This window comes from Triturus cristatus, chromosome 11 (assembly GCF_964204655.1).
Source record: "Triturus cristatus chromosome 11, aTriCri1.1, whole genome shotgun sequence".
In the NCBI taxonomy this organism is placed as follows: Eukaryota; Metazoa; Chordata; class Amphibia; order Caudata; family Salamandridae; genus Triturus; species Triturus cristatus.
In genome coordinates, this window is record NC_140594.1 from 435,988,637 (window position 1) to 436,002,620 (window position 13,984).

General features: G+C 43.8%; 1 protein-coding gene across 1 annotated transcript in view; it reads right to left on the minus strand.

Annotated features, from left to right (window-relative positions):
- The window catches only part of CDS2 (CDP-diacylglycerol synthase 2), a 335,907-nt gene extending 327,392 nt beyond the window's left edge, over positions 1-8,515 (minus strand). Inside the window, exon 1 of the mRNA XM_085636351.1 lies at positions 8,357-8,515. Within this exon, the coding sequence (XP_085492477.1) occupies positions 8,357-8,407 (51 nt within the window). The 5' untranslated portion in view covers positions 8,408-8,515. The remainder of the gene's footprint in view (positions 1-8,356) is intronic.
- Between the last annotated feature and the right edge of the window lie 5,469 nt (positions 8,516-13,984).

The following is a 13,984-nucleotide window of genomic DNA, read 5'->3' on the forward strand; positions in this document are numbered from 1 at the left end:
TTAAATTGTGGCACCAACCACAAACGGGTTGCTATGCAATTTTCTCTACTCACATGGCAATGACGCCCCCCCCACACACGTGTGGTTCTTTTCAGGAGTGGGTATCTGCTCATCACTCAACTGTATCCCTATACAAAGACTAGGTGCATGGAAAGAGCACGTGTCCTGAGCCTAAATCTACCTCCAACTTCGGATAGTCTGGGATCCTTTAAGCCTTTGAAGATTAACGTATTTATTTAGATGTTTTGTAAAGTACTTGTAGCCCTTTTTGGACAGATATCAAGGTGTGGTAAATCAATATAGATTAGGCCTTTGAATGTCACTCATGTCTGCTTGAGGGTTAAAGGCTCATTCTGTTTTGTTACCTTTGATGTATGTGTTTATTCTTTCTAAATTCAAACTTGGAGGAGGAGTGTAGACAAATTGAATGGTATATTTGAGGCACATAAGATCTGCGCTACAGAGAAGTTGGGAAGAAGCTCACTGGGGATGGTGAAGCAGCTGTAGCCAATATGGATCAGACAATTAACCAACTGCTCTTGCTGTCAAATTGTTTGCCGCTCCAAAAATTAATAAAAAAAAATATGCTGTCTTTTATAGAAGCCAAAACAATTATTAATATAATGTAAAATACATCTATATGTTCAACAAGAGGACCTGTCTGTGTTATTAGTCTTTTCATAGTTTAGAACTAAATACTGATTTAAATGCTATTGATATGGCTTACTTGAGCAATACTGAGTTGTGATGCTACTGTTGCTCGAGTTAGAAATCCCTTTAAAAGCAGAAGACTAGAGGTTTTTGGCAAAACAGGAACAATTTGTTTATTTAAACGTTACGGCCAGGAGAACAGTTGGTGTCTGATGACTGCTCAATTTATATTCTGTTGGCATCCGTCTTAAATACAATTTTCAGCAGGTTGTAAAGGGTTCTGGTGTACCATATATGGTGAGGAATGTTGGTTGCTGACCGTGGGACCTGGGGGGTCTTCTTTTAAACAGTTTTCTGTGATACCCCTCGTCAGACTGCCCAGCCCCAAGGGCGTGGCCAGCGAACCCCGCCCTGGGGGATCAGCAGCAGAGTGGGGCCCTATGAGGTCACCCTTGATGACAAACTTGGTGCAGACCCCTGATTGACATAGCTCTAAGCAGCTCTGAGTTTTTAGATGCATGTAAAAAATGTTAACTCCCTTGGCTGTCTATTAGTCCTTTTTAGGTCTCGCCTGGCTATCGCGTAAGTGATCGCACAGCGACACTTATGTAGGGGCTTCAGAAAATGCTCCCAAAGACTTCCCAGGCGGATAGGGTGGCGGTTATGCGCACAACCACGTGCATTCCATTTGCCACCAGCTACTTCCTGCGCGTACGCCGCCTCACGCATTCAGAGAGATTTAGTAAGGGGCACAAGACCTTAGGAATGCGGTTTATGGCCAGTGCATGTGAGGCATTCAAGCGCGAAGCTGACATCTGGCATCGGACTTGAAAGCAGCAGACTGCTTTCGCCAGCGCACTTCCTGTATCCCCTCTTACAACAATTAACTTTCGTTATAACTCACACTCCATATGCTCGTTCCCTTCCACCCTTCCTTTGATGTCCGCTTTTCTTGTTGTTTACAAACCACGCCGCACACTGCTGCACGCCGCACACTGCTGCACGCAATGCAATAGGTCTCGCATTTACGCGAGTTTAAGCTATTGCCGTCATAAATAACAATGTCTTGTATTTATGTTTTCAAAACCAATACCAAAATAAAAGGCATAGCCATTTACAATGCCAATAGCTCAAACTTGCGTAACTGCGAGACCTATTGCATTGCAAATGCTTGTTCTACTTATCTTCATGTTCATTGGACATCTGCCAGACCTCTGAGGTGCAACTGTGAGGGGTCGTTCGACCCCAGCTGCCATTGGGACCAGCAGGGTATATATTTGTTCTGGTTTTCAAAGAAGCGCACTGTAAACGAGTTCAAATTCACATGTTCAGTTAAGGTCAATGGCATTTCTGCTTTTCAAGAACAGAGTGTTTTGTGTAGCAATCGCAGGCGATGACACAGTTACTTTACAAACTCCCTTTTCTCTTAATGAGTATGCTTGGAAAAAGAAGTGAAAATCAATGATCCAAAAAAGTCGTGTTGCAACGAGACCTTAACTTGGGGACCTGGCGCCATCACATTTAGACAGTTGGGTGCCTAGAGGCAAGCCGCATGTACTAACAACCACACGAAGTTTCTGACCACTGGTGAAGAAGAAAAACAAATACGATTTATTTCAACAACTTCGGGCGAGGACAGTCCGGGGCAGATCATTGGTAATGGTAAATTAACTGTTTCTGCTGTGTTGCACCTTTAAACGATGGGGTTAATAGCAGAATCATGTGTGCATTACATACATCTAAATTGCAGCGTTTGGATAATCAAAGTTGAAAATCTCCCAGCGACCAAAGGAGACTCACTCCCATCGCTATTCTTGTTACTTGATACCGGGATTTGCTGTGAACCAATTCCAGGAAAAAGGTTCACACTGGTAAAGGGAGCCTCGCCCCTGGTTCTTGTCCTCGCTAATGTCCCTCGCTTGAGACCAGATCAAGTAGAGACATCTACTACCCTGATGGATAAAGTTCTACATTGGTTAACCAATAATATGAATATCAACGAACGGGGTGGTTTTCAACTAGCTAAAGAGATCATCATGGCTAGACGTGTTCCATGGGTGGGCGTTGGTGTGAAGAAGTTCAAGGGGGATTGCATTGTTGTCAACTTTTCCTATGTGAATGTGCTTCCTAATGTACTAGCTAACTTGTTGCCCCCCCCAGAAGAGGGCCCCTGGTATAATCCCTTTAACGATGGGTTTCTTTCAATCTAGTCCCATAAAACCAAATGCAAGCTTTAAGTTTGCTTACATACGGAATGGTCCACTACATAGGAGGGTATTACCAGGTTATGCGAGTGAACTTAGTCTAGACAACAGATTCACAGCTCTCACTGATCTGGAGGAGTGCGATTGACACAGGGAGGTTGGCAGGGTTTTAGTGTTGGACCCCCCCTGTAAGGACTCCATTGATTAAGGACCCATTAAAAAATCCACATAGAAGCAGTTCATTATCCACCCTTCTACTGGATAAAGGGAACTTAGTCTCACTAACACAATTAGGTCATAGCACAGGTCATGAGATCACTAGTCCCCCCATGCTCGTAAAAGCAAATCCTTCACTCACTAGCACTAGCAGAGAAGGTAAACTGTCTCTATTATCTTGGAATATTGCAGGTATTGGGCAAAAATTTGAGTCAGAGAATTGGGGTAATTTCATAGATAAATATGATATTTGCCTGTTTCAAGAGACCTGGGCAGTGGATCCAGTTCATCAGGTGGGGTATCTTAACTTCTACATCCCTGCCATTAAAAAAAACCAAGGGCGACCCGCTGGTGGGCTGGTGGTATGGGTTCGTCAGAATTTATGCTGTGGTATTGTCCCCATACTATTCCCGAATAGCGATATCTAAGCTATTAAACTTGTTTGGCCTCATGGGCTAACATTGGCCCTATTTAATGGTTATGCTAGAGGCAGTAGGGGTGGTACTGTCAGAAGTAGTAGCCGCCCTGGATACCCAGCTGGATGCCCTCCCTAATTCTATTTCGTCAATTGTGGGGGGGGATTTTAAAACCACCTTCGAACCATTAGGGGTCGAGGAGCAGGAGATAGCAGCGGAACAGGATTTGATATGGGGCATTCATAAGCTCGAGATCCCAGTTGTTAAAAAATGGACCGACGCTGCCATCCAGTTAAAGGTATTGTGTCTAGAAAGAGGTCTTAGAGCTGCTAATGGGCGCACTAGATCGGACCCTTCAGGAGCAAATACCTTTGATAACGGACGTAACTCCAGCCGGATCGACTACCTATTGGTAGACGTAAGACTCTGGCGGTGCCTCGAGGATATGGAGATTGTATGGCGCATGGAAAGTGATCACAACCCTCTCTGTTCAGACTTCTTAATAGTACTCACAGAGAGGGTTGTGAATCCGACTGAGGGTCTTGTATCATGTAACTTGGTACTATCTAATAATACGCGCCAGGTGAAATGGAATAAGATCTGTGAACTTCCTATAAAGTTGGCCGGTCTTAAAATAGAGGTTGCGGAACAAACGGCCTCTATAGGGTCCAGAGCTAATAGCCCAGATTTCCCACTAATCATGTATGAATCTCATTTATCCTTATTTGCCAAGTTAAAAACCTATTTTTTGCAAGATGCTAGGTCCAGTAAGCAGTCGCATAAATCGAATAGGGCTGGCTGGTTCAATGCCAACTGCAAAATGGCTCGTAAAAAACTGTGTGAAGCGCTTAAATCCAAAGATCTCTTTGGGGTAAGGGAGGCCAGGGATTCCTATCGGCGGGAGCAAAGGGTGGCAAAAAGAGAATGGGACAACGACAAGTGGCAAGATCTAAGAAGAGCCTGTGCAGCCAAAGATTCCAAGCAATTTTGGAACATTGTTAACTGGGACCGGGGAGGGAGCCCAGACACACCCCAAAACAATGTAGCACAGACACAATGGCTTGCCTTCTTTAAACCACAATATGCGAGTGCCCCCTTGGGAGAAGTTCCACCTTTGTTTCCTTTTAAATTTTATTAAGGTACGGTGTTTTCCCCCAAAGATGTAGATATAGCACTCGATTGTGTGTTGGGAGGGAAGGCCCCTGGAATGGATGGCATTCCAGCTGATGTCTTTTTAATTGATAGACCAACTTGGTGCCAGTATATTGCCTTTTTGGCCAACGCAGTGGCTAATGGGTCCCCAGTGCCACCTTCTTGGAAGGGAGCGGAGATTATCCCCGTATTTAACGAGGGAGATAAATCTCTCCCAAGTAATTACAGGCCCATTAGCCTCATAGATTCCATACAGAAGGTAGTGGGCCGTTTGGTGCTAAACAAAGTTCAAATGTGGGCGGAGCAAGCAAATATCTTATCCCCATTTCAAGCTGGGTTCCGTTCCTGCATTAGCACCATAGACCAGGTTTTCCGGTTTATTACAATTTACTGGAAAACCGTGGTCTTGGGGGAAGGTTCATTATATGCTGTGTTCGTTGACCTTAAGTCGGCGTTTGATTTAGTACCACGTGGGAAATTATGGAGAGTGCTAGGGGACATGGGGATTGAGCAGGAATTGCTAACCTTACTCGTGCGTTTACATGAGGACACTTTTGCCAGGATCAGATGGGGGATGCAGGGTGAGGTTACCGACACCTTCCCAGTCGAGCGTGGTGTTCAGCAGGGATGTGTGTTGGCCCCCACCCTGTTTTCGCTGTACATCAACGGAGTGGTAGAGTACCTCTCCCGAACGCCATCTGATACCCCCACACTGGCGGGAACTCATGTCCCAGTCCTCATGTTTGCGGACGACATATTGATTATTTCCAGGACCCCGAGCGGGTTACAAAAGGCTGTGAACGCATTCGGTAATTTCTGTACTCAGCGAGGATTTGAGATTAATACCTCAAAAACCAAGTTTCTTTCTTTCAATCAGCACAAGTCCTTTAAGGGAAGGATATTATTAAATAATATCCCCCTGGAACAGGTGGATGTTTTCATGTATCTAGGCATCTCCCTCCAAAAAGATATGGGCTGGAAAAATAATCTGAATCTTACAGTTCTAAAACATCACCAGCATACATGTGCCCTGCTGATGAAACACAAAACGTCGTTTACTAAACCTGTAACCCCGGCCCTGGAAATTTATAACATCAAAGTGGTGAGCTCAGCTCTATATGGAGCTGAGCTATGGGGATTTAGCGACTTAAGACGTCTAGCCGTGGCAGAAAATAAGTTTCTTCGCAGCCTGGTCGGGGTTCCTCAAAGCACACCGATGACCCCACTTCGTCTAGATCTAGGCAGGAAGAAAATTGAGGATATGGCAAAGTTAAGTCCACTGTTATACTGGAGGTGACTATGGTCCACTCCGGAGCTCTCACATTTTGTTCAGGGCCTAAAACATGTGATTGCTCTGGATCGATTTCACAAAATAGGTTGGCTTAAAGAGATTAGAACCACACTCACTAAACTTGATTTATTGTGTTTATGGGATTCCCCAGATACTTCTGCCTTTCCAACCAAGTCGGAACTAAAGAAAAAATATTGGGACATGCTATTTTCGTCATCATTTAATGTGATCACAGCCACTAGCTTGTCCGGCCGGTTTTTGGATTTCAAAACCAGGCCCGTTTGTGAGTTGTTTTGGGATCTAATAGAGAAGCCACTTGATCGGAAATTATATTTCCAATTCAGGATAGGCTCCCTCCCTACCAAATCCTTCACATGCAAATGGGATTTATCTATGAGTAGTAAGTGCCACCATTGTCGGGCTGAGGACGAAACTATTCCTCACATATTTTTTGTATGTCCGCTATATGTGGCTCCACGCCGTAAATGGCTGAGACCAGCTTGCTCCTCCTTGGGCACACGGAGCTGTATGTCTGCTTTAAGAATTTTAGGTTCCGAATGTGCTCCTAACTTAGCTATTGCTGTCGCTAAGTTTTTGGGTTGGTCATGGGCCATTCGCACTTGCACTTTAAAATCCCCTGCTGCTGATCAAATTTAAACATTGATATTTTACTTATGTTGTTACGTGAGTCTTATAACTTTTTACTAAGGTTTTATCACCGTTTTGGAGCTTTATTGGAATTTAATACTATTTTATATTGTCTAGTGTAAATGTTTTATTTATATTGTCTTGTGTTGTATGTTGTACATGTTTTTTTTGTGCTTTTATGACAATTGTCGAAATAAAGCTTTTGAAACGTATTCACTATTCAAACACAGGGAAGCCCAGTGGATAAGCAATGTCACTCAGTACTACAAGGAATCAGATACAGTTTTCATTTGAATTAAATTAAGAACTCTTTCAGATTACCTACATTTAAATTAGAAACAAATCATATTTGATGCACCACATTTTTCAATTATGTTATTGACCTTGGAATCCCCTACTCCTCCTGTGAGGAACAGATTACTGAGACGTATGTGATGGGATAACAGAGAGAGAATTCTGTCCTTATATAGCAACGTATTTGCTCGATCACGTACCCTCACGTGGCAAATTCTTACTCCTATAGCTTCAAGTGTTCACATATTTTGAGATCAGAAAAGGCAGAATGTGCTGTAAAGTTATTCCGGCTATGAACTAAAAAAAATAAAAATTGTCACATCGCACCTTGGGGTGAATGATGGAGGATCACGAAAAACAGGTCCGGGTGCGCGTTTTTCTACCTATGTTCATTGGACATCTGCCAGACTCTGAGGTGCAACTGTGAGGGGTCGTTCGAACCCAGCTGCCATTGGAGCCAGCAGGATATATTTGTTCTGGTTTTCAAAGAAGCGCACTGTAAACGAGTTCAAATTCACATTTTCAGTTAAGCTCAATTGCATTTCTGCTTTTCAAGAACAGAGCGTTTTGTGTAGCAATCGCAGGCGAGGACACAGTTACTTCATAAACTCCCTTTTCTCTTAATGAGTATGCTTGGAAAAAGAAGTGAAAACCAATGATCCAAAAAAGTCGTGTTGCAACGAGACCTTAACTTGGGGACCTGGCGCCATCACATTTAGACAGTTGGGTGCCTAGAGGCAAGCCGCATGTACTAACAACCACACGAAGTTTCTGACCACTGGTGAAGAAGAAAAACAAATACGATTTATTTCAACAACTTCGGGCAAGGGCAGTCCGGGGCAGATCATCGGTAATGGTAAATTAACTGTTTCTGCTGTGTTGCACCTTAAAACGATGGGGTTAATAGCAGAGTCACGTGTGCATTGCATACAACTAAATTGCAGCGTTTGGATAATCAAAGTTGAAAATCTCCCAGCGACCAAAGGAGACTCACTCCCATCGCTATTCTTGTTACTGCCATTGCTGTATGCGCAGGCTGCAACACTGAACAGAGATTCTGCAAAAACGGACGCCCTAAAAAGGTGTGATAACGGAGAGGCGATGTTGCGCGTACACTGGACACCGGTTCGGTGCTCATGCAAGAGTACAGAATGAGAAGGGCCAGCAGTATTATTCAAATAATGCTTTTTAGAGCCAGCATTTACCAAACACCCAATAGTTTTGGTGAAACGACAGTGATGTGCATGTACTAGGCGCAGCTTAGGGTGCAAAACAAATCCAAAATTGCAACCAAAACATCATTCGGCTACTCAATGTAACTTGGAAATTTGCACACATAATTTATAAAATTACTGAGAGCCAGGGACGTTGATTCCCTAGACAGAACATCACATAAGGTGTGTGTATAAAAGGGGATTCCCCATCTCTTCACAGAAGCTGCAGGATAACTCTAGCTTTCCTACCAACGCCCAACCCTTGCTTACCTGCTCTTCTGCATCCTGCTCCCTGGTGATCCGCTGTCTCACCTCGGTCATTTTGGATCCTAATGCACAGAAATGAAAATACAGAGCTTTGCACTTCGTGCACCAACCCTGCTCCTTTAGCAGTAGCACCCAATGCTCAGTTTTCTACTCTGCGGCTGCGCGAAACAACATTGTGATGTCATTCGAATTGTCACTGTTCCTAAGGGGTCGGATAGTGGGGGGGAGGAGATATAGAAACTGAAGACAGACTGAAAGCTCAGCGAACCGGCCATCTTCACAAGGACGAAGACTGCGGAGCACATCACATAGACGGTTTATTATTGTTTCTGCAACGCTGCCGGCACGGTTATATAGAAACATCAAGACCTATTGGCGATATTTTTTTTCATGTTGGTCTTCGATTAGAGTGGAATGATATGATCAAAGACACTCTCCGATATGGTAGTTACATTTCCGAAGTCCAGATGCGCACCACTCGCGCATTTAACGTTTTTGTACACATTAATGGGCAATTTACACGTAGGGATAAATATAGTTTGTGCGGCTTTTTATCTGAAGTATGAACCATCTTTATCGCAGATGGTACCAGTAGGACTTGTACGTTTTAAAAATTTTTGGGAGATCAGAGACTCTAATTAGCATGTTTGATGAAATGACAGTAAGTGACCCGGCTACTTCATTAACCTTTTGCCTGTTTTTCATCTCCTAGTACTTACCCAATAAGTCTATACAGAAGCTCATAAAAGTTGAAATATTAGACAAAGCAACGAAAAAATTGTAGCAAGAAAAGAACAACATAATTGATGATATTTGGAGCACCCAACACCTGTTTGACAAAATCGGCCGAAAAAATACCTCCACTTAAAGATGGTAATACATGCATGCCAACATTGTGGAAGAGGAAAGCGAGAGATCTTTTAAAAAATAATAGGGAGAATGTATTTCTCTCATTGATTTTTATTGAGGGCAGGCAAAACTCAACTCATGCTTTTGTTTTACGACAATCATACTTTTACATACATTTTCAAAAGGGAATACTTGCCTTCGCAGAGTAGATGAATGCTAATTGCTTATGTTTGAACACGATCAAAACATAGTCCCATTATGGCACCAGGCCCCACCCTTACCACAACAGAGTATGCATACATAAATAAATACACAACACAACTTTTGTTTGGGAAAAATATTGCTGCAGGTTTATTCCATACAAAAGTATGCAATATGGTGGGTTATCTTACGGGCGATCCAAGGGCAGGCAGCTGTATAAACCTATGCTGCCCTGCCCGCCTGATAAGCCACGCACTGTGGAGAAACCAATCAGCGCTCCCCTTATGGGGGGTGATCCCCTTACTGGATCACGGGTGATCCCCTTACTGGATCATGTGACACATTGGTCCCTTATTACTCACGCCCTTTTCAGGGCGGAGCGTAGCAAGGCGAACCCCCGGTTGTTCAGGCCCACAACCGCCCGAAGGACTAACGGGGCGCCGACGTAGTTGTTCCAGGACCCTCCACACGAGGTTCCTGTGATTTGGCTCTGGCACCCCTATTGTGCTCTTGCAGAAGTAAACTTTCTGTACCCATATGCTTCCAGATCGCCCTGTAACTCCACCACAGCTCTGGAGGCGGCTACCGTCGCCAAAAGAGCCCCCCACCAAAACAGTTCCTTTCTCACTGCCACCTGCAACTTCCCGGGCCATATTCATGTCCTGTAAAATGGATCAAAGCCCACCTGTGCCAAGTGCACCCAAACTATGCCAAACTAAGATTTGGGTTTCGCACGGCATGGCTCATGCCTGATGAAGCCAAAGCCCCTTGCCCTGCGCATGGAGCGGTGCCTGCTTCCCTGGGAATGGACCAGTGCCTCCCATGCCCTGCAAAGATGTGATGGCCTCACAGGACGCGCATCAGAACATCCCTTCTGCCATAAGAAACTCGGTTTGCTTTGGCAGGGAACAAATTGTTGCATCTGTCACGCTCTAAATAGTGGCAATGTGCAGTTCTGTTGCATTCTACCCTAAAGGGTGGAACTACATAACCCACGAGACCACAGAATCGTGTGTATATTCCCAGAGATATTCTTAGAATCTAAGGTCCCCAGAGTCAAATGATGGAAGCCAAAACCCCTGCTCCGCGAATTCGCGCATGGAGCGGTATATGGTTCTCTGTGAAGGACCAGTGCCTCGCATGCCCTGCAAGGATGTGACGGCCTCCCAGGAGGGGGCTCTACTCTTAAACGCTGCTATCTTCCTTCAAGCTGAAGTGGCTCCCACCTCCTGAAACCTTGTAGTTGCAGCTCTCTTGCCTTGTGTGCACCCTATCACCCGGTTCAATGGAACCGCAGCCCACTCGTTTATAGGACCGCTTCACAACCATCCTATATCCGTGGCTATGTGGACGGGGCATTTGGTGATGCGACTAAGGGGCATCACTGAAGCGACCCGTAGCCCGACCCGGGAGCAGGGTGCACCTCTTGGTTGAGGTTGACCGGACATACACAGACCTTCTCTATAATAATCCCTAGCGAACAAGACTGCTTTCCGCCTAGCGCACCCTATTGCAGTCAAAACAACAATTTTGAGACAACTTACGCCTACTACCAGACTTCCTTGACTAACGCCCTATCTTGTCAAACTTGATATCTGTGTATCGACCTTCATGTCCTCTACTTTCGGACGATCTTAATCTGGCCATTATCCCATGTGTTAAAAGAGTAAGACAGGGAGCTGCTTTCTTCGTGCCAAGGCCCCTCCTCTCTGGAACTTGCTCCCCTTTTCTATCAGGAACATTTAGAACCATTTTCAGTTCAAGAAAACACTAAAGACCTGTCTTTTCTCTGGTTAGGGTCTCTCTCTTCCCCCCTCTGTTTTAAGTCGTTGTTGCAGTCTGTTTCTTGCAATGGGCTAGAAATGGGAAGCCCTGCTGCTGGGGCAGCTATGCGCTTTACACATTTTATAACATAACAGGGCGAGGCATTAATTGTGTCTATTGTCATGTATAGGACTTGCAAGTGTGCTGCTGCAAGGTCGGATATCAGAAAAACAAAAACATTTTTTTCTTTCTTATCTGTCAGGAGCTAGGAGAAAGTGCTATAGCAGGCAGAGAGAGTGTGACTAAGATGTTGTGCACTGGCCTGCGGGTGCTGGTTACTGGAAGTGCAAAATCCGAGTCACACAAGACCAGTCCCTATCGACAGAAACCCGTAGAAGTATCAGGTTTTTGCATGCAGGAATCAGGAGGCGGGAGACTAGCCTTGAAATCGGTAGCCTCCTGCATCAATCGGGAGGGTTGGCATGTACGGTAACAATAAACTGAAATGTGCGTTCCCCCGTCCCCTTCCTCACTGCCAGGTGCCCCTCTACCCTGAGGGTTCTTTAGTCTTTAATAAATCCCAAAATCATCCAATCATTGCGAAATTTTCTTTTAATTAATTGAATCAGTGGTCTTTTAGTGCAAGATACCACTTTTGTTCAGAGTCTATGATTAATTCTTTATTCATCACAAATAACATTCAATCTCATGTTATTTTGTCTCGTCCCAATGCATTTCAGGCAATAAGAAGACCTTTGTCAGGGGAAAGCGTTCTTAAAATCAATTGAAAGTACATAAGGAAATAACGAAGACAATGATAAAACATACGATAACATTTAGCTTAGAACATTGCAGAAGTCTCCTCCTATGACTGCGTGCAACAACATGGCAATCATCGACACCCATGTGATAAACCATAAGTGGCTCATTATGTTACAAAGGTGTTCAAAAAATGTTCAAACTATCACAGTGTCCCCATGTCATATTTAAAGTGAACCCCAGTACAGCAAACATCGTCTCTATCATGACTCAAGTTCAAAACCTTGGTATTCAAACGAAGCAAACAGAGTAGCCCGTCTTGCGTCCACCAGAATGGAACCGTTTAAACCACAAACTGATCAAAATGTCATACGATAATGCGGTCCCAATGCTAAGACTCATGAAACGAAATACAAAAAATCACATTCTACTTTAAAAATCGTTCGCGCTCTCATAGCGTAATTGAAAACATGCTGGAACCCCGCTATTATACTCTACTTTCTTCTCTAACCGCTGCAGAACACCCGAATGTGCTGCCCACAATGTTTGGAGAAAACATATGTCCAATTTAAATAAAGTTAACGAAGCTTCCGGTATTCCAGCGCTAGTCTGCTAAAACAACCGGATGTGGCCATCTTAGAGTGTGTTTAACCAAACGATATGAACACGTACACTCTACTTACTTATATAACCGCTAGAGAGCATACAGACGTGCTACCCACAGTGTTTGAAGAAAACAAAATATCCAGTAGAATAAAGTTAACGAGACCTCCAGTATTCCAGCAATAGTCTGCTGAAACAATCGGTGGCGGCCATCTTAAATTGTGTCTAACCCAACGATACGAACACTTAGAGTGAAGGAGAGAGTGAGAAGGAGAGAGTGAAACGTGACTCATCAGCAAGGTACAGATAAATCCATGAAATCCCCACATGGACGTACTGTAGTAATCAGGTCCAGTCAGTTGAGTTGTTTCAAAGAGATTTATTTCAAGTTGGTAAAAGATCACAGGTAGATTATAAGTAGATCAAATCAAGACCAAGTCTAGATCAGATAAAGACCCCACCAGGAGCAGCCAGCAGGCAGCTCAGCCCAGTCAACTGTCCCTTCTCTGACAGACTCCCCAACATTCCGATAGCATCATCACATTAACATTCCACTTGTGATAGAATAACATTGGATTGACATTAGCAGGATATAACATATCTCCCTTTCTTATACGGGAAACAACAAAACTAGAAATATCAGAAAAACCTGATAAAGTGAAAGCAGAATGATTATATAAAACAAAAGGAACAACAACAAAAGAACATCCATCAAAAGAAGAGCAATGTAAGAACAACCATAGAAAGGAGAGCAACCAAGAGAAATCAAGGAACAGAAAAGAAATGAAACACAGAAACCATCCTCCCTTCTCACACAACAGCGAAGAAAAAACAACGTTAGAGGATATAAGAAAGTACAAAAGACTTCCCCAAAATGCACCCACTGGCCAGAACAGGAATGAAATGGGGCTGAAAGTGGAAAACCAACAAAACATAGAGCTACAGGCTGCGACAACACAGAGAAAGAAAACCCAACAGAAAAACAAAAGAAAGTCCAGAATCTACACGAGACACGAAAAGCAGACCTCAGAAGGAAACAGAAGAGAAGAAAAAACAAGGAAGATGAGGAAAAAATAAAGGCGATCCTCACCTACCAGAAACACCATCATCAATAAAATCTTTAAAATATGATATAAAGACAACAGTGTATAATAAAATTCTTAACTAGATGTAAATGTTTTGAAAAACCCGCACCAATGCAATAGGACTGTAACCTTTGCATGGGTACACCCTGTAAACAGGTACATTTGAAAGCGTACAGGTAAGAACCCGCAAATTGATACATGCGAAAGAACTGTAACCTTTGCATAGTCACACCCTGTTAGACAGGTACATTTGAAAGCATACGGGTAAGAACCCGCAAATTGATTCATGCGAAAGGACTGTAACCTTTGCATAGTCGCACCCTGTAGACAGGTACATTTGAAAGCGTACGGGTAAGAACCCGCAAATTGA